General features: G+C 39.1%; 2 protein-coding genes and 1 long non-coding RNA gene across 6 annotated transcripts; 1 reads left to right on the forward strand and 2 right to left on the reverse strand.

Annotated features, from left to right (window-relative positions):
* Positions 1-1,891: 1,891 nt before the first annotated feature.
* Positions 1,892-7,382, reverse strand: LOC135643220 (vacuolar-sorting receptor 7-like). 2 transcript variants are annotated; one of them, XM_065159922.1, is made up of 13 exons: positions 7,085-7,382; positions 5,769-6,464; positions 5,589-5,677; positions 4,254-4,323; positions 4,007-4,090; positions 3,848-3,924; positions 3,672-3,753; positions 3,405-3,487; positions 3,251-3,314; positions 3,049-3,177; positions 2,355-2,455; positions 2,142-2,253; positions 1,892-2,062 (listed from the first exon to the last, which is right to left on the reverse strand). In XM_065159922.1, exons 1-12 carry the CDS (start codon positions 7,380-7,382, stop codon positions 2,146-2,148), a joined length of 1,881 nt encoding a protein of 626 aa, XP_065015994.1. In that variant the 3' UTR covers positions 1,892-2,062; positions 2,142-2,145. The 2 variants fall into 2 exon arrangements, with proteins under 2 accessions (XP_065015994.1, XP_065015993.1); XM_065159921.1 differs by having other exon boundaries at positions 3,251-3,487.
* A 1,610-nt stretch (positions 7,383-8,992) lies between these two features.
* On the forward strand, positions 8,993-15,154 carry LOC108953313 (uncharacterized). 3 transcript variants are annotated; one of them, XR_010498006.1, is made up of 6 exons: positions 8,993-9,623; positions 9,888-9,972; positions 10,168-10,270; positions 10,546-10,650; positions 11,344-11,429; positions 13,086-15,154. It is a non-coding gene; the product is annotated as an uncharacterized LOC108953313 (long non-coding RNA). The 3 variants fall into 3 exon arrangements; XR_010498007.1 differs by having other exon boundaries at positions 10,187-10,270; XR_010498008.1 differs by having other exon boundaries at positions 10,209-10,270.
* LOC103990724 (protein ECERIFERUM 26-like) lies at positions 10,083-14,093 on the reverse strand. The gene is made up of 2 exons (XM_009409968.3): positions 13,165-14,093; positions 10,083-11,081 (listed from the first exon to the last, which is right to left on the reverse strand). Exons 1-2 carry the CDS (start codon positions 13,600-13,602, stop codon positions 10,170-10,172), a joined length of 1,350 nt encoding a protein of 449 aa, XP_009408243.2. The 5' UTR covers positions 13,603-14,093; the 3' UTR covers positions 10,083-10,169.
* Positions 15,155-17,842: the final 2,688 nt, after the last annotated feature.

Below are 17,842 nucleotides of genomic sequence, written 5' to 3' on the forward strand. Positions count from 1 at the left end.
GTGATCCTCGATCCATGGTGTTTCCTTTGAGATGATCAAGGGTGTTTCCTTTTAGATGATCAAGGTGAAAACCTTTTGTAACCCTCTTTCTCTTTCTCTAGGCATTGCAGATCATTTGGTATGTTAAGCTGGCCAATATGGATACTTTCTCAAGCATCCCACAACAATCCTTGGCATGGTGAGTGATCATATATGTAAGTACAACGGTTTCTGGATTGATTTCTGAGTGCGGTTGAGATCTGGTGATGGAAATAATTGAGGCTGATGCTGTTCTCGACAAGAACAGAGCATTGAATTGGTTAATACCCTACAGAAACACACGTCTTCCAGCAAGAGCAATGCTACCGCTGAGCACTGGCAGTCCTTGAGATGTCATCCTTCGTTGCCAGCATTATTGCCATGCTGGGTGCGTTGCGGACACCCTAAAACCGGCCACCGCGACAGTTCGCGTCGAAAAGGCCTTGTCTTTTAAGCGGGAGGTCGTCTCCGCTGCTCCGATTAATGTGAGTTTTGTCGCCTTGCCTCTCTGGCTCCGAAAGGGGCAAATCCACCCGCAAACCTGACGGCTGCGCACGCGAGGATAACCCCCCAAGAACGGGCCCGTGAACATATGGACAGACGGCGAGCCAGCCTAGGGTGGGACGCGAGGAGGCGGTCAGAGGATGGAAGGCAATGATGCGTGGAAGAGGAGCAGAGGAAGCTGAGAGAGGATGAAGAAGTGTATTGGAGAGGAGAAGATGAAGCAGATGGCTGAAGCGTTCCAAAAAGATGAGCTTTGCGAAGCGTATTTAGACACGCTCTACAAATATGGTGTGTTCTTGATGAGGCTGCTCGGTTGGACAGCACAAATTGTCTTTCTCTGTTACCTTGCTTGATCCTAAGTGCTTTTTTTTTTGTTTATGCATGTTGATACGAGGAAGATGCTTGATAGATTCTGCTGATCCTGATACGGATTAGAAGCTTTGGCCCTTCTTGAAGCACTCAAGAAGGTTCAGCCTTTCTTGGTGCGATGAGGAACACAGAGCCAAGAAGAATGGGGAGGTGAGCTATTGCTTTATTTTCTTACTATTTACATTTTGTGTTCCTGTTAGTATGCTGCTGACCTTCTTGCATTAGTGAAATAAATAATAGGCTGAAATTGATCCATGTAAACTGCCCAAATTTGTCGGCACTTAAGGGTTCGTTTTCAATTGTGTTGATCTTTTCACTGACAAGTCTTTGTAACTGCACTACTTCTATCAATCAACTGATCCATAGAGGACCTAAGCTTTAGTTTTATGTAGCTAGCTAGCTTCGTCGAGTTATCTGCCTGCTAGTGCAAGAATCAGATGCTGGTTGCACTTGTATAGGGGTTGATCTACGTCTGACAAATAGTTGTAAAAGTTAGCTCAATTTCCTGGAGGAGGGATTATGGCTCTTTTTATTCCTTCATACTCAGCCCCAACTTTATATTGAAACTGGAAAGGCTTCAGGGTTGTTGTTTTTTCGCCTTGTATGTGATTAAGATTGTCAAAATGTCATTAAAACTTGAAGATAAAGAAGGTAGCATGGACTAACTAGAATGAAATGGTTTATTTGTAATGGCAGATTGTAAGTTAGCATATAAGGATAAACAAGCTACCACAGACTAACTGGAATAGAATGGTTCATTCAGAAAGGCAGATGGTAAGTTAGCATAAACTAACATGAAGATTAAGGTTGGACTTTTTGATCAAAACAATATGACACCTCCTTTGTTTTCTCTTTAAGGAATATTATACATTACCAATGAAAAAAGTGGTGGTATGTTCTGCTCTTACCATGTAATTTTTTATTATGGATTGAAAGAGATCAGAAAGCATAATTGCAGAAACATTTTGGTCTAATCATGCAATCTGGAATTGTTGGCCGCTGGCTAGTAATGGATGCTTATTTTCCAGTATTCATTTTACAACAAAATTGATTAATATATGCCAAATTGGTGACCCACTCTTACAGCTATCTAAAAAATTTGTGGTCACAATATAATTTCTTTTCATGGATTCTCGGTTGTCAATATTGTGAATTTACATCTAAATCCCTCCTGCCAAAAGAAATGTGGCTTGTCAGGAAAAAGTTCAAAATATAGAACTGGAAGAACCAATAAACTAATAAAGAAATACCTCATTAGGCTGTTGAATCTTGTCGTAACTGTTGGATCTCATTGCGGTGGTCATTGTTATCTAGTGGCATGTATTGCGACATGATAGCCATGACCTCGGAGTCCATGTAAGACTGCAAAAGTGAAGCATTGATATGTCATGGATCTCACTGACTAATAACGAAGATGCTCATTTAGCCTGACTAGTTTTTTGATTGAGTTGGACTTAACATACTCTGAGCCTGTATTTGTAGAATATGTATCCTGCTATAGCACCAGCCACACATGATAGAACTAAGAGCATCAGTATCCATCTCGATCTTGACATATTTTTAGCTGCATTACAACAGAAAAATGATAAATCTAAACAGGAATTACCTTACCCTAAAACAGAAGAAAACTACCAAGACACATGATACTATACTTAAAAGCAGCCTGTGATAAACTTCATTTCTGCATCAAATTCAATGACCATATAATACCTGAATCTGATTGCAAATGCAAATATATAAACAGAAAAAGGTCTCAGAACTCTAAATGCACAGTATTCTCTGTTTTAATTTTGATCTGATGTTGCATTTAATATCTGCTGAAAGCTAAGGCAAATATTATACTTCTGGTGAATTCTCATTTGGTGAAGGTTCAGGTATTTCAGTACTATATGACAAGCATCTAATGCAAGATTTTATGATCAATCAAATTGTAACTATAGACACTAAATACTAGGTAATCATTTTGCATAATAGAACTACTTTGACACAAAAAGAAAACACTAATCTAAACTACAAAAAGGCATATGTAGCTAATTTAAAGAAATTAACTGTGTTTACTGCATGGATGCTGTATCATATACATCTTGCATGCTACCTTGTACAATGTGGGTATCATATTGTTCTACAGCAATTAGTATGTCATACTCTTTTTCTTACCTATGCATGTGTCCTCCCCTTTAATGTACAACAGGTTGCCCTTGCACTTGCAGTCATATCCACCCCATTTATTCTTACAAGAGCACTCAGGGCAGTTACAGGCAAGCTTCTCCTTGCATTCATCAGTATCTAAAACAAATAGAGAAGCCATTGAGCATCCTTAGAACTTAAAGAACATAGGAAATTATAGAAAATTAAATACCTTCACACGTATAACCATCACCATGGAATCCATTAGGACAGCGACAACCAGTCAACAAGGAGCCCTTCAAGGCAAATAGTTGTGTTATCCTTATGTCCAATAAAAGTGGAAATTTTGCATGATAGGACAATTCAACAAGTATATAAAATTTTACTGAGCAAGCTGAAAATGTTTGTCCATCTCTAGTCTCAGACCAGCAACCTCCATTGTCCATTGCACATCTTCCTGGTCCCACAGCTGAATCTCAATACAAAGAAAATATGTCACAATTTTGGAGGGCTTTAGTCAGTCAGATGAAATGATACTAGTTCCATAAAACAGTGTTGCTAGGGAGTACATTTTCAGCAATAAGGCTATGTAGAATTTTGAGTATAAAATGGTTGTTAAGATAGTCAAAGAACCATTTAATAAGGAATATTACCTTGACAAGATGTATAGCCATCACCTTGATATTGAACACCATGAACTACAGGACATACACAGAGTCTGCCTCTAAAAGTGTCCTAAAGAAGTGAAATTAACATAATGTGAATAACAGTGCAACTCTCTTCAAACTCCCACAATGTTAAAGTTATAATATATAAGAGGAGAATGTACCTTGCAGGCTGTGATATTTAACTTTTGATCTTGCCAACAACCACCATTTGATCGAAGGCACTCATTTGTCTCAATATCTGGTAGAAAACAAGCAAGTATATGCAGCATAAGCTTAGTATATACTATATAGTTCACTAGGAAATGGTTAGTCATGCAAACCTCCATTCAAGCATACAGGAGGTTCAGTCGATTCTTTAAATCCTGCACATATTGCCTTCAGCACAGCAATCCTCTCCAATTTCCCTTTACACAGGAAAAAATGCACTCATTTTACTGATTGTTATGTTATTAAATTCTTTTGGTTAATACCAACCAAAATATTAAAAGAACTAGTTAGCTCCAAAGGTTTGTTCTAGAATGACATTGATAAACCCATGGTTTTGAAACAAGGGTCTAGGTGTCAAACCTCGATATTGAACATTGTTTATAACCAAGGTGGGTAAGATAGTTACATCCCCGCGAGAATCATGTCCGACCTATAATGTGAAAATCGATCAGTATATCAGTTATGCTACCAGAAATCTGAATCACGAAGCTACAGTAAACTCTCTAATTTGACTCAATAATAGATAGTATTTTAACTTGTAACATTATTGAATCGGCCTGATTGTTTGTTCTTTTAATCTTTTTTCTTTTGTCATAGCAGAGAAGGATAATAATTAGAAGTTCTTCTGTAATGCACTTGATAAAGACACCAGTCTATTATTGTCATCATTAGGATCTATCCTTATGGTTGGTACTGGATAAATGCATTTACTGCACTAGTTATTTGTTCAGGTTTTTTGTTTATTAATGGTTGTAACTCCTTTCCATTTCTTTCTTTTCTTCTCAAGTTACAACCAAGAAAGAATGTTGTTTGGCATCAAAGCTGGAAAATTCTCCCTCAAGGGACAATCTCTTTGGTTATTCGTGGTGTGGACTGAATGTGATTGAAAGAGATAGAAAACAAGAGTTATTGTTTGATAAAAAAAAGATTCAGAATAAGATGCAAAAGCACCTCATAAATCATGGAAGGGCTTCTACATGCTACTTTTATGAGCCAATGGTGATTGGTTAGACTCCCTGGATAATGAGATTGAGTCCTTGCAAAAATGTACTCCACAACTGTCAAACTATCTGGCAATATATCATGAATTTAGAAGCCTGTGTTCAACAAAGGCTAGATGCTGTGTTTATATCTCAAGGCCTAAGACCAGATTTCTAAAGTTTCTAACTTCTATTGATGATTAGCCTAGCCAACAATCTCTCTAGTTGCTAGAGCAATTTTAGGCAGAACATCAGATCTTGGCTAAGAAATATCTGGCCTCTCTCTGAAGACAATGGACAGGTGCTTAATCTGAGTGGCAAATATAGGTAAAGAAAGCAGTAGGAAGAGGATACTGATTATCTACTAAAATGAATGCATAAGCAGAAAATGTTTGCTACTATTGTGGGAAGCAGGTCATGTCGGAAGATATAATAAGGTAAAAAATAAGGGTTTGAGCTCTCTGTCATTCTTGTTTTTATCAATGATCTTGTCATCACAACAGACAACAAAGAAAAATCATCCACAAGCACATAGCAATGAAGGTGTATGCTTGAAGCTGACTGCCATGTTGAAGAATGACAGGTCAGTGGGGCATTCAGTTCACTTTTGGCGGAATGTTGCAGAACGTTTGTGTGCAGTAAGATTATACTTGGTGAAATGTGGGAACTCTTCATTGCCAATAATTATGCTTAGAAATCTTTCAGATTAATGTACCTGGAGTTCTTGCTCTGTCTTTAGGACGTCATTCTCAACATCTGCTTCTGGATCACCCATGCATTTTGTGATCTTGGCCAGAGGTAAACCTGATGCATCAAGCTGAATCATGTAAGAAAAGGTTTCTATTCCTTCAAGATGAACAAGGAACAAAATCTGTGATCAAGTTCATAGACTTGCCAAGGGATTTGACAACATCTTCAGCACAGTCTGTGCTATATTTCTTGTCTTTCATTGAACACCTGACATGGTAATCAGTGACGAAGTCCCACCAAACCCATGGCTGGCCTGTCTCATTGGCAATTCTATGAACACAAAGCTGTCTCAGGTTCTCGATCACCACATCTTTGCCGTCATACCCCTCATTGAAGTCCTGCTCGGGATCAGGAGCGCAGTACCTCCCTCTGTTGATGCACTGGGCTCTGCACTGCTTGCTGAGTATGAAGGCCTCTGGGCAGTACCAGGTGATGTAGTGAGGAGTGAACTGAGTGAATCCTCCCTTCTCAAGCAGCTGGGCATGGCCCCTGAAGTTCTTGACAAAATTCATCTGCTCATCGCAGCGAGGGCCGCATTCATCATTGCTGTTCATCCAGAATTCATACTCGACCCTCTCGTCCGGGTGAGGCATGGATTCTCTCCAGTCCAGCTTCACGATAACATGGTCAGTCGTCCCCTTTGCCAAGGCCTTCTTGAGGGTCTCACCGAATTCGTGGTTGATGAAGGCAGAGGGAATGGTGATCTTGTCGACGTACTCCAAGTCTTGGCTCTCTTCAGGGTTGTCCATGGTAAGCAGAGGCTCATCAGTGTTGTCAGCAACTAGAACTCCAGCAGCACCAGCTTGCTGTGCATTCCATGCCTTCAGAGCAAAGTAGCAATCTGGAGCAGGTGGAAGAGGATTAAGACTCTACTGGTGGAATGTCTTCCTTGAGCTTTGCATAGAGTAGAAGGTGGTTTTCGCATGGCAGCTAAACCAGAGATTATACCGAGGGAAAAGGAAAGGTAAGCCACCCTCACTGTTCCATTTGTTGATGAAAATGGATTTCATAGATTCTATCAAGAGATTCTATCATGGCAGCTTTGAGAAACTTTAGAAGTTTTAGATCTGGATGGAAACTTTGAGAAACTTTTCGTATCAATCTCTGAGATATCTAGATCTTCTTAAACCATCAGAAAGGGGTACTTCATTGCAATGCGTAGATTAGAAAGGAAAAAGAGGAAGAAAGCTTTGAATCTCCCTCAATTAACACTAAGAAGTAAACCAAGAAATTGGAAAAAAAAAATATAAGAAAGAGGAAAAAGAAAATAAAGAACAAGTATTTCACACTAAATAAGAACCATGATCATGGTACTTGTAATACCAAACCTGCATACGGGTTCCAGAGAAGAAAGATCCAAATCATATGAGCATAATTATTCTGTTTCTGCAGTAAAAGGCCATCTATGGTGAAGGAAGAAATGAAAGAACAGAGAGAAGAGAATGTTGCTGTCATGTTCACCTCCTCGGTCGACAAGTAGAATAACAGGGCGCCTAGATCGGGACTTGAAAGGGGTGCCGTTGAAGGCATTGCATGCGGTGGTGCTGTTCTTGTCAGGGAACTTGACCACACCCACCATGGTGCCCCCGTAGTGCGGCACGCCGAAGTTGGCAATGGCTGCATCGTGCCTCCCCCTGATATGCTCTGGCCGGATCACCCTCACGCTGTTCTTCTCGACCACAAACCGACCAGACACACAGCTGAAGGCCACTGCTGTCAGGACCATGGACACAGTTAGCCATCGCCAGAGCCTCGCCATGGATTCTCAGTTGAATCCGGAGAAGGAGAAGAATTCTCTAAGAATGAGGAGTGTTGGTGTGAGGCTGTTGGTTGAAGGTGTTTACAGACAGAGGTTGCTTAATTTCTACTGCATGTCAATGTGCAATCATTTCGTGTTGTGAGGTAGGAGATGGTAAGGAGAGTTGCTGAAGAACCAATCACCATGAAGAATGAGGGAGGTTGGTAAAAGGAGACTGGTAATACTGTTAAAATTTACATGGTTGGACTTGGTTAGGCATCTTCTTTGAACAAATGACAAGCTTATCCCTACATCTCAATGTAAACTCATCACCAGAATCTGTATTGTTCTGCCAATATAATGTAATAGAAACATTGTTGGATGATGTTTTGCTGACACTCGAGCCAAATTGACATATCTGATTCATCTTCTTAGCAGTGGAGGAGATATATTCATCCACACCATTGTCATGAATCTCATGGTTCTTGCAATCTAACTCTGACAATGAATAAACAATTTGTGCTTTTGGTGTTTGATTAACAGTCTTTTTCATCTTTAACCACTCCCATTATAGCATCATGACATCTTACTGAAAATATAGCTTTGGAATGAAGTATATTCAAGTGCATAGTCCACACAAAGGAGTCATCCAACAAAAAAAGAAGTTTGTAATATTATGTCACTTCAAATATTATACTTCAAATATTATGTCACCTCAACTCATAAGCGATTCAAAGATCTAATGTCATGTCCTTTTAGTGGAAGTGGGTGATCTGTTGCATCCTTCTTGAGTGAAAGGCACGGCTTGTTGAAGGACTTGTCTTTCTTTTTCTTTGCTTCTGAGAATTAAGTGTCTCTTTCATCTAATTAAGATCACAAACGATAAAAACATTGTATACGCAGTTAAAAGCTTTGTACTTTGGTTCTATTAATATCAGAGATAATCATGAATCTGATGCGATGAAGTCGACTTAGTCTGTTGTTTTTCAAATATTATCGTATTTGAAAATCAAACCTCTTTTAAAATCGTTCGAGTTTATTACTCAACTACGTCTTAATTCAAAGGATTTTTTAAAGCTATACTAAAAAAAGATAATATACCGAACATTGTTAGATTCATTTTAAAAGTCATATTAAATTTATATATAATATCACTAAATTCACATAAAATTAGAAAAAAAATGATTCCCTATTTATATATTGTTGTCCTCCTACTATGAAAGTCTAAGATAAAATGGATGATATATATATATATATATCATTACTCTCATAAATGACATATTCTTAAAGTTTATATATAATACATAATTACAAATACTAATATATTTGATATACTAACTTTCAAGATAACTTCCGTGACATCATAAATCAAGTACAAAGGAACACACACCTAAAAATAACTTCTATTTACTGTATTATATATATATACACACATATATACATATATACATACATTCATATATATATATATATATATATATATATATATATATATATATATATATATATATATATATATATATATATATATATATATATAATGAAATCCTCATTAAAGTTTTGTATTGTGTAAGCATCTCCAAATAAATAGGAGAGTAGAAATAAATGAACCCAACGCCCGTATAGAAACACGAGTGCGGTCGATCCGGACGAGCCGTAGCGCCACGCCGCCTTATCCGCCCTCTGCCTGTTCTATGCGCCCGCCCACCGTCACCTCCGCCTTGCCTCAGCTTCGAGTTTCCCGCGCCACCGCTTCGCTGGAACTTCTTCCCAGCCGCGGCAGCCTCCTTAGCTCTGGCCGCCGGACGATCGAGGAGCAGTTCTTCTCTGCCAGGGTTCGGCCCGCGATGGTCTCTTCCGCCGGCGAGGCCCGTCTCTCGACCTTAGAGGAATGTGTTGGAGTTGGCTTTTCTGTATTCAGTTTGTGAGTGCATCGGTGTGTTGGTTGCTTCTCCCTTCAAGGCTGTGTTCGGCTGGTGCTGGGCGCCTCTGCTGGCGGGGCGCACAGAAGCTGTTCGATGAATTATCGGTCGTGCGTATGCCTGTTTTCTTAATCTGCAGAGCTCTTGGAATTCGTTCTAACGTTGGATTTTGTTGAGGCCAGCTCCCGGGAATGAGTTCTAGAGCTCGAAAATGTGATTTTTTGCTGGTTAATTGCTTCTCTCACAGGAAATGAGGGCATCCTAACAGTGGATATTCGTGTGGACTTCGGAATTGGGTCATCGTACGCATGCTTATTTGTCGTTTTGCAAAATTGAACAGGTATTTTTGTTGCAACATTTTATTAGAGTAAAAGTTATCTGAAGAATTTACTCAAAGAAAATGAATTAATGCGAAGGACATTCTTATTTATGGTTTGTGTATATAAGTGTGCAATTAGCATATTCATGTTCTGAGTGGATTCAGCAGCGGTCTAGTCCATGATCTTTGACAGTACATGATCCTGATTCAGAAGTTGTTAGCTGTTTCCCCAACATACTTTTAGCTTCTTTTTAGGGAGGTTACAATGTTGTTGTTGCTTTACAGTGAATTATTTGTATGCATCAGCAACCAGAACAACCAGGCTTGCCATAAGAAGCATGGTATTCTTACAAACAAAACTAGTGGGATGGTAAGTAAATTGGTACCTAATTCTGCCTGAGCTCCATTTCAATGTTTTGACATATTCTTCACATGTAGCAATTCATGATTCTGTTGGAAAATTGCTACATAATATAGTCATTATTTAGCAGACAACAACTTACTATTAATCTGATATACTTAGGCAATTAAGACAACTTGACATCCTCGAAACATTCACTTCCAGGTTTACATGTTTGTTACAGAGAGTTTATGGTTTATCTTCAGATCTTGAGCGATGCCAAATTCACTGCTAAGCAATTCGCAGAGCTGTTGGATCTCATCTTCTGGTAAGATAACCATTACAAGTCTCTCTTGGTTGCTGATGGTTTCATTAGTTCTCTGAGGACCCTGTAGCACCAAAACTGCTCCTTCATCACCAACTCCATCAATGCTGTAGTCCACTTGTACAGGCTTCTGACCCTTGAGCTCTAACCCATATAAGTTGATTCCTTCCATGTCTACGAAAGTGAGATTTGCCCCATAAAGCACAAAATCTGGCTTCCCATTTTCTATGTCAACCAACTCTTCAACTGACTTCGACTCATCCGCTTCCTGTTTACAGATCAAGGTTGCTAGTTCTAACAGCCCAAAATTGGCAGCTGAGGAATCTAACCTGACTGTGCTTGTTTTGAGCATATTGTTCAGTATTTTGCTGCATTTTGCTAAGGTGAGGTATCTGCAGATAGTTGCCATTTTGGATTCTCTGCTCTTTCGAATTTTTGCCAAGCATTTCCAGATCATAGCTGAGATTATTACAAAAGTTGGGACTTGTTTGAGTTGCTCTGGATGCATTTTCTTAAGCTTGGTTTCTGTGATCCTAAAGGAATTTGTTGCCATTTTACGGGTGTTGGGAGCCAGCCAGCCATCCCCAATTAGTTCAACCTGGTTGACTGGAATTGGTTTTGGAGACACTTTCACATGTGTTGCTGCACTTTCTGCTTTCTTTTGGTGGTTGTTTAGCTGAAGAGTTTTAGGGGGTGGATTGCCACTGAATAACTCTCCCCACAGATTGATACAGTTTGTGGCTGACATTGGATCTCCTAGGACATGAGCCCAGCTGTATCCAATGGCCATCCCTCCACATTTAAATCTAGTAAACTGCTCACCGAGTATCAGTTTGGAAAATAAACCAGGTAATAATGTTAATAGGTTGTAAGAGGAAAGTATTTAGAAACTCAGATCAATTGGTTCAAAGTTTGGATTCATGTATGATACGTATGTGCTCAAGGTGAACCAAATCGAAGCTTAATCCGACAAGGTGTTTATGTCAAGATAAATTCCATTAATTTAATTGTCCTTGTTCTATTTGACCTCCAAAATTGGTGACTAACTTGAAAGTCTGAATTGACATTTCTTGCAGAAGCGAAAGGTCTGCTCTAGTGGGTTGTTAATCTTTGAAGTGGCTAATTCCAAGGGAGTGACACTTGATGTGGCAATTAGATGCAGGTTTGTTCTTTGACTATATAATGAAACTTTCTCTTGTGCTTATTTAAGAATGATGCTTCTGTTAACAAAGAAGGTAAAATAAGCATGATGCTGTGCGTTGTTTCTCATTAATGTTTTGAAGTCATGTTCAAACCAATGCTGTTGAATTTGATCATGCTTCGAGTTAGATTAAACTCTCTTAGTGATCCTGCAATGAAGCTCAAATTTTAGAGGGTTATCATAAGTTTAGTAGTACATAAGCCAAGTTTGAGTTTGATTTTCTTGTTTTGTGTAGTTATTCTGAGATATTAAGAAAAGCTTCTAGTAGTAGAAGTATATGAAACCCCATAGGATCACTGATCACGAACTCTGTTGAAGCTGCTTTTATTTCACAACTAAGATATGGTTTATGCTGATTTAATTTTCTTTTCTCATTTATCCTCTGGAAAACTCCTCTCAACTGCTTCTTACAAGCTTTACTACAACCACTGCCATGCCACCCATATAATTTTCTCCTTATTCTGATGGAAACTTATCCTACTTGATCAATGTACACAAAACCTCCATGTGGTAGTGTCATCTGGTGAAGCCAGACAACAGCAATATAAGTTCTTTGCATGGTTAGCAACCCAGAGAAAGTGACGCAGGGTATCCTCATCTATTTTATTGCATTTGGGGATGCTTTCAGGCCCTTACTGGGAACTACTGTGACCAATTCTCATTCTTTTATGTGAGCACTAATGTCTCTGATCATTAAGAACTTTTGGTCAGTGAGACTGCAATATATAATGTGCTGGGACTTCCTTCCTTGGGAGTTGGACACAAAGAATATAATGATGTCATAAAAGCTTAAGGTTTACTGGCACTAGATTAAAATGGGAAGCTCTTTTTTATTCCATAACACACCCTTGAATGGTTGGTTTTAGGTGTATTTGCCTACAAATTAATTACTAATTTCATTTACTTATAAAAATCTAGTCTACTTTTTCCTTTCACCCTTAGTAAGACACCCATCTGATTTCCTAATAGTCAAAGTTTTAAGGATATCCATAAAAATAAATAAATATGAGAATTGTCTAGAACTTATTTATTTAATAAATTTGCAAGAAAATATAACTGTAAATATGAAAATGTTATAATGTCACACAGACCCAACTTTAATTGCTGCATTTTTGACAGTTACTATTCTGTGGGATCTTTTGATAACTCTTCAGAGTGACTGAGTTCCTTTTTCTATTTTTCTGATCAAACAAAATTCTGAAAGTTGGTATTTATGCTTACAATTAATTCTTCCCACTATCTCCAGAGCTTAATGTGCATAGGTACAATAATTAATCCTGATTTTTTAAAGGGAAAATGCAAGATATAATTACAATGGATCTAGTAAATTTGAATCCATCCTCAATGAGATTAGGTACAAGCAGATCAAACCAAGTTCCTCATGAAAGCTAAGCATGCAGCTGAGTTTTGGTTAAATTGAAACAAAGGAAGCCACAAAAGGGGTGAAAACTTTAAGAAGCATTTGTGATGAACAAATAAGTTGTCTATCTTCTTTAAGCATGCTACTTCACCAGCTCGACTTGCACACCTTGATGTATTTTTGTTCCACCATGTTAAATTTATTGTTGTTGCCTTCTAGAAAAGAGCTACTTAATAGTTTCTAACTTACTGCTGCAGTTATTCAATGCATGAAGTTGATATGAAGCATGCAAAAACGAATGAGCTCATAAATGAACATACGAAGATAGAGGATTACCTGCATGTAAACCATGGGGGAGAACTGCAAGTCTGGACCAAGCACCTTATCTGGTACGAGGAGCCTCCAACGCGACGACGACGACGACTCCACGTCCAGCCACTCACCCAGCGTCCTTGTACACCTAGCTTCGATGATCCTCAGCCCACAGTCATTGCACTTGATCAGTGGACGTCCACTCTCCGCCCTCCGAATTCGTCCAGCCATGGGATAGCAGATGTTGAGCCACAAGAACATGGGATTTTTTAGGTCGGCAATGGTGATACCATCAGTGATCTCACTTTGATTGAAGTAGTACACAGCCCTCAGGTAGTGCAGCTTCATGATGAGGTCCATATTGGTGAGTTCATGCAGGACAGCATTGCCGGTCACCGTCGCAGGCACCACAGTCGATATCCTGTGATCGTAGATGGCAGTCTTTTCCTGTTCAACACCCATGACCTGGTCTTAGAGGAGACTAGAGAAAGCTGAGGAGGAGAAAGAGACTAGAAGTTTGTAGGTCACACATTTTTGGAGACTTGGCTCGGCATACGATATATAGAGAAGGATCGGAGGTAGGAAGCTGGGGTGGTGTGGGAGGTGAGCAACTATTGTGACGGCATTTTAAATGGCTGCATTGGTTGATGGGGCCCTGAAAATGAACATAAAGATCGGGAAGCATGATCAGTTGGTTGGCACTAAATTAATTGGCGGTGACAAGATTACCACATCGCGGTGCAAAGTACTCCCAGTGACATGCAAACTTCTTCAGATATAAGAGATGGGGGCTTCCTAATGTTATTCCTTGAGGCAACTGAGATGACAGTGAAATAACAGTGTTGCTCGAACCCTCAAATGGACGGAAATGGAGGAATGCAAGGTGGATAAACAAGGAGTGGAATAACAGTGTTCTTCTGGTCAGATCGAGTGTGGTGGATCTTAAGATTTGAGCTCCATTTCCTAAATATAGACAAACCTGGTTACAAATTTGAAGTTGCTACAGTTTCTGAGATATGGAGATGGGAGTTTGATCAGAAGAGAAAGTTGTATGTAACATTGGAGTTCCGAGTTTCTCACGGTGAATGAAGACGGAGGTTCTCACGTGAAGTGCTTAGTGCTTAATCATTAGCCCACCATTAATGCAGTCCCTACTCACCTGCCTATGCTGCTGTTCTATGGTCCTTTCATGCCCAGTCCTTAACCCCCTTGCTCCATTCTTTGATCAAAGTGTTCATGGCTTCACTGTTGCTTTTAATCCTGTATCATATGTGGGAGGACAGTTGAGTTGGTTTACAAGATCAGAGGCAGTAAGCAATCATTAATCTGAGCATAAATATTTTGGATTAGTACCATGATTGGATTGGATTTCTACCAAATAAAATAAATTGGAGCGCACGTAGACGTCCCAATTTGTCTTTGAACCCAAATCAGTAATGACCAAAGCAAAAAGAATGTATCAAGAAAAGCCTTCTGATGCAGGTCCTGAGTGGTTGCAGCTGTTATGAATGAGGATGGTGACGGAGTCCATTGTTGCTTGCTTGATTAAGCGAGTATGTCGTAGATCTAATCATTGAAAACTATGCATGTTTAGGTGAGGCCTTCAATAATTGTGGTCTCCTTTAGGCTGTCAAGGAAGGTGGTTAACTGACTTAACTGGACAACCTCTTCTTTGAGCTCATCATTTTTTCTCTGCCTGACTTGGAACTATTAGGGTGGAAACTTGAAGGGCTGGAGAAAGTGAGGTGATGTCTTTTCCTTGACATGAAGAGCTGTTTCAAGGATAAGACAAGAGACATGTCACTGATGCTGATGTGACTGCTTATTTTTAATAAGTATGATGTGCAGTGTAGCTCACCAGAAGATAACAACATTGTTGCTTGTATTATTAATTAAAGCAGCCACTGGAGTGGTTGAGACTATGTTATGTAGAGGACATTCAAGAACATGCAACAGTTGCTGTCACCTTATTTGGATGTGCAATGAATGATGCTTGGTGAAGTTAAAACATTTACTCCTCCTGCCTTGATGATTGAAACATACATAAATTGCATTTGCAGGCCAACAATAGTTGGAAGGATGCCAAGGTTGCTCTTAATGTTTGGTTATGACCTATATTGATGAGATAATTTTGTGAATTATAAATCTACTGAGGTATGGTGATCGAGAAGCTCGACCCTCTCTTCCTCCCAAGGCATAGAGGGCAAGAAGCTTGACCCCGTCTCTACTAACGCATGGTGATCGTGAAGCTCGATCCCCACATTCGCTCAAGGCATGGAAGTTAGGAAGCTCGACCTTGCCTCCACCAAGGTGTGGAGATTAGGAAGTTTCACTCTCATCCTTGCCTAAGGTGTGGAGGTTAGAAAACTCAACCATGTCTAACCAATGTGCGTCTCTTGATGATATGAGGGGTAGGTCGACAATGGATCGCCACCAACAGTGCTAGTGAGGTGATCTCGGATAGACATGTCGGATGAACTAAAGATGCCCACTAAGTCGAAAATGGATCAAAGAGGTATGGGCTCAGTGTGCTGATTGAACCAAATACTGCACTTCGGACTCCTTTGGCAAGAGCCCCGAAACATGCCATGAGAGGGGAACAAATGATAAGGAATACACCATCAACTAATCATCATCAGACATGTAACTATCATATAGTGTCTAAGGTGAAAGGAGAAGACAAATGTCACCCCCTACCTATCTACCAACATGGACAATGGTCCAAGGCAAGTGCCACTATTGGAGGTAGCTAAAGGCAACCTCCCTATAGAATATTTCATGAAATATTCTATCACTTTATGATCAGGTATAAAAGTTCGTCTTCAACATAATAAAAAGGGGACTTACCTTTTTTATCCACTCTCGTCCGCACTTATATACATTGGGTTAGTAACTTGGGCATCGAAAGGATCGAGTCGAAAATCTTTCATAACCTTAGTCTTTATGTAGGCGGTATCTCGAAAGCTCAACATTTCTACATCGGAAGCATTTCGAACAATCCTGTATATATGGGTCCGGACCATGTTGAGCTAACGAGGACATCAACGTCTTCTTTCCTTAACAAATGTAAACTAGAACTGTGGACAGTGATGGAAGTCGAGACTTACTGGTTCAAAAGATTGAATCATGTTTTTTATATCTTCAAAGCAACTAGGGAAGTTAGATTCGTATCATTACAAAACAAGATGAAAGGTTAACCTCCAATTTCTAATCCAGAAAATTGCAGTGTCATCCCACATTGGTTGTTTGAGGAAGGCAGTAGCGATGTCAAAGATTTCTGAAAAGGAAGGAAAATAAAGCAGTTTTGAGGAGAAAATAATGCTCATGATTTAGATCTTGATACAATACTGATATCGGTGATTCATCATGAAGATACTGCATCGGGTGAATATCGATCGGTATATTGACATGTATTACATCCCTTATATTAAGATCGCATCTTCTTCTTCCTTCTCTATATAAAGGTCTAATCCTCAACACCTACAGACAGTGAGAGAGAGCATTTTAAGTACAAAGAAGGTCTAATCCCTAATAAGGATCAGAACACCTACAGACTCAGAGAGAGTGAGAGAGAGAGAGAATTTAAAGTATAATGTTGAATTCCAGTGATCATGTCAGTCTTAGAGATGTGGTCATCAGCCATACCATCAAAGAGAACACTCCACATATTTCACTGTATCAACTCCAACATTTCCTGATCAAAGGACAACCTCGAAGCTTAAAAGAAGCACAGCGAAAGGAGTTCTATTTCTGCTGGTTAGATGTACTTCTGACCTACCAGCAGAACTCATAAGCAAAAAACTATGGCTTCTTTTTCTGTAGAAGAAAGCAGCTGAATGCTACTAAATGAGAACCTCTCAGGCTAAAATTCTAAGCAAAATATAACTGGCCACAACAAGAAAAATATATAACATCATAGTTGTGTAGATCAACTGCTGATGTGATAATCTTCATAGCTTTACTTGGGCCCCTATAATTGAATGGAAGAAACCTTTTTGGTGGATGTTCTTAGAAAGTTGGCCACTGATCCAATTTAACAAAAGAATTAGCATTTTTTTTTGTGCACTGAAATAGAGTGCAGTTGACATAAGATTTCATTCTTCACTACATTATAGGAAACTTGATATCAAATTTACTACATTATGAGACAGAGAAGTTGGAGTGTCTTACTGTAGTACATTGAAATGAAATTAATGGACTTTCACTGGTTTATATCATCAGTATAGTTCTCATTTATCTTTCTTTGACAGTATCATGCAATTAATGGAAGAAGACTATTTTGGTACACTTAAGGTCGCAGTTAATTGTTATTGATATATATTGTTGTAAGAAGATATAGTTATGTTGTGAGCCTTAACATACATTGGGTGCTTGTGCTATAAATTCTGATAGTAACTGAGTGTTGGATCATAGTATCTTTATCAATTTTGGACGACTGCATTAGCAAATCCATTCTAAGATTTTGGTGCAATCCAATACTTGATGGGACATACACTGAGTTATCAAAGGGATAGGAGATTGGTATTACTACTAGGGAGATCTAAGTTTCATAACTGGATTTTTCTTTTACTTGTAAGTAAATTATAAAGCATGTTGACTAAGCATTTGGGAGTCAGGACTCTAAATAGGTAAGTTGTTCTTGGTGTGCTACCTTCAAGCCATCCAAAATAGCATGACACTCCAGATGAAGGGAGTTGTTTGC

This window comes from Musa acuminata, chromosome BXJ3-7 (genome assembly GCF_036884655.1).
Source record: "Musa acuminata AAA Group cultivar baxijiao chromosome BXJ3-7, Cavendish_Baxijiao_AAA, whole genome shotgun sequence".
NCBI lineage: Eukaryota > Viridiplantae > Streptophyta > Magnoliopsida > Zingiberales > Musaceae > Musa > Musa acuminata.

What these genes read in the sequence shown, in the direction of transcription:
- LOC103990724 (XM_009409968.3), bottom strand. Translation starts at nt 13,602, where the DNA reads ATGGGTGTTGAACAGGAAAAGACTGCCATCTACGATCACAGGATATCG. An exon ending in CCCCCATGGTTTACATGCAG is followed by an intron (nt 11,082 to 13,164) that starts GTAATCCTCTAT and finishes CTCGGTGAGCAG; the next exon opens with TTTACTAGATTTAAATGTGG.
- LOC135643220 (XM_065159921.1), bottom strand. Translation starts at nt 7,382, where the DNA reads ATGGCGAGGCTCTGGCGATGGCTAACTGTGTCCATGGTCCTGACAGCA. An exon ending in AAACAATGTTCAATATCGAG is followed by an intron (nt 4,091 to 4,253) that starts GTTTGACACCTA and finishes TCCTGTGTAAAG; the next exon opens with GGAAATTGGAGAGGATTGCT. An exon ending in TGATGGTTATACGTGTGAAG is followed by an intron (nt 3,178 to 3,250) that starts GTATTTAATTTT and finishes TATTTGTTTTAG; the next exon opens with ATACTGATGAATGCAAGGAG.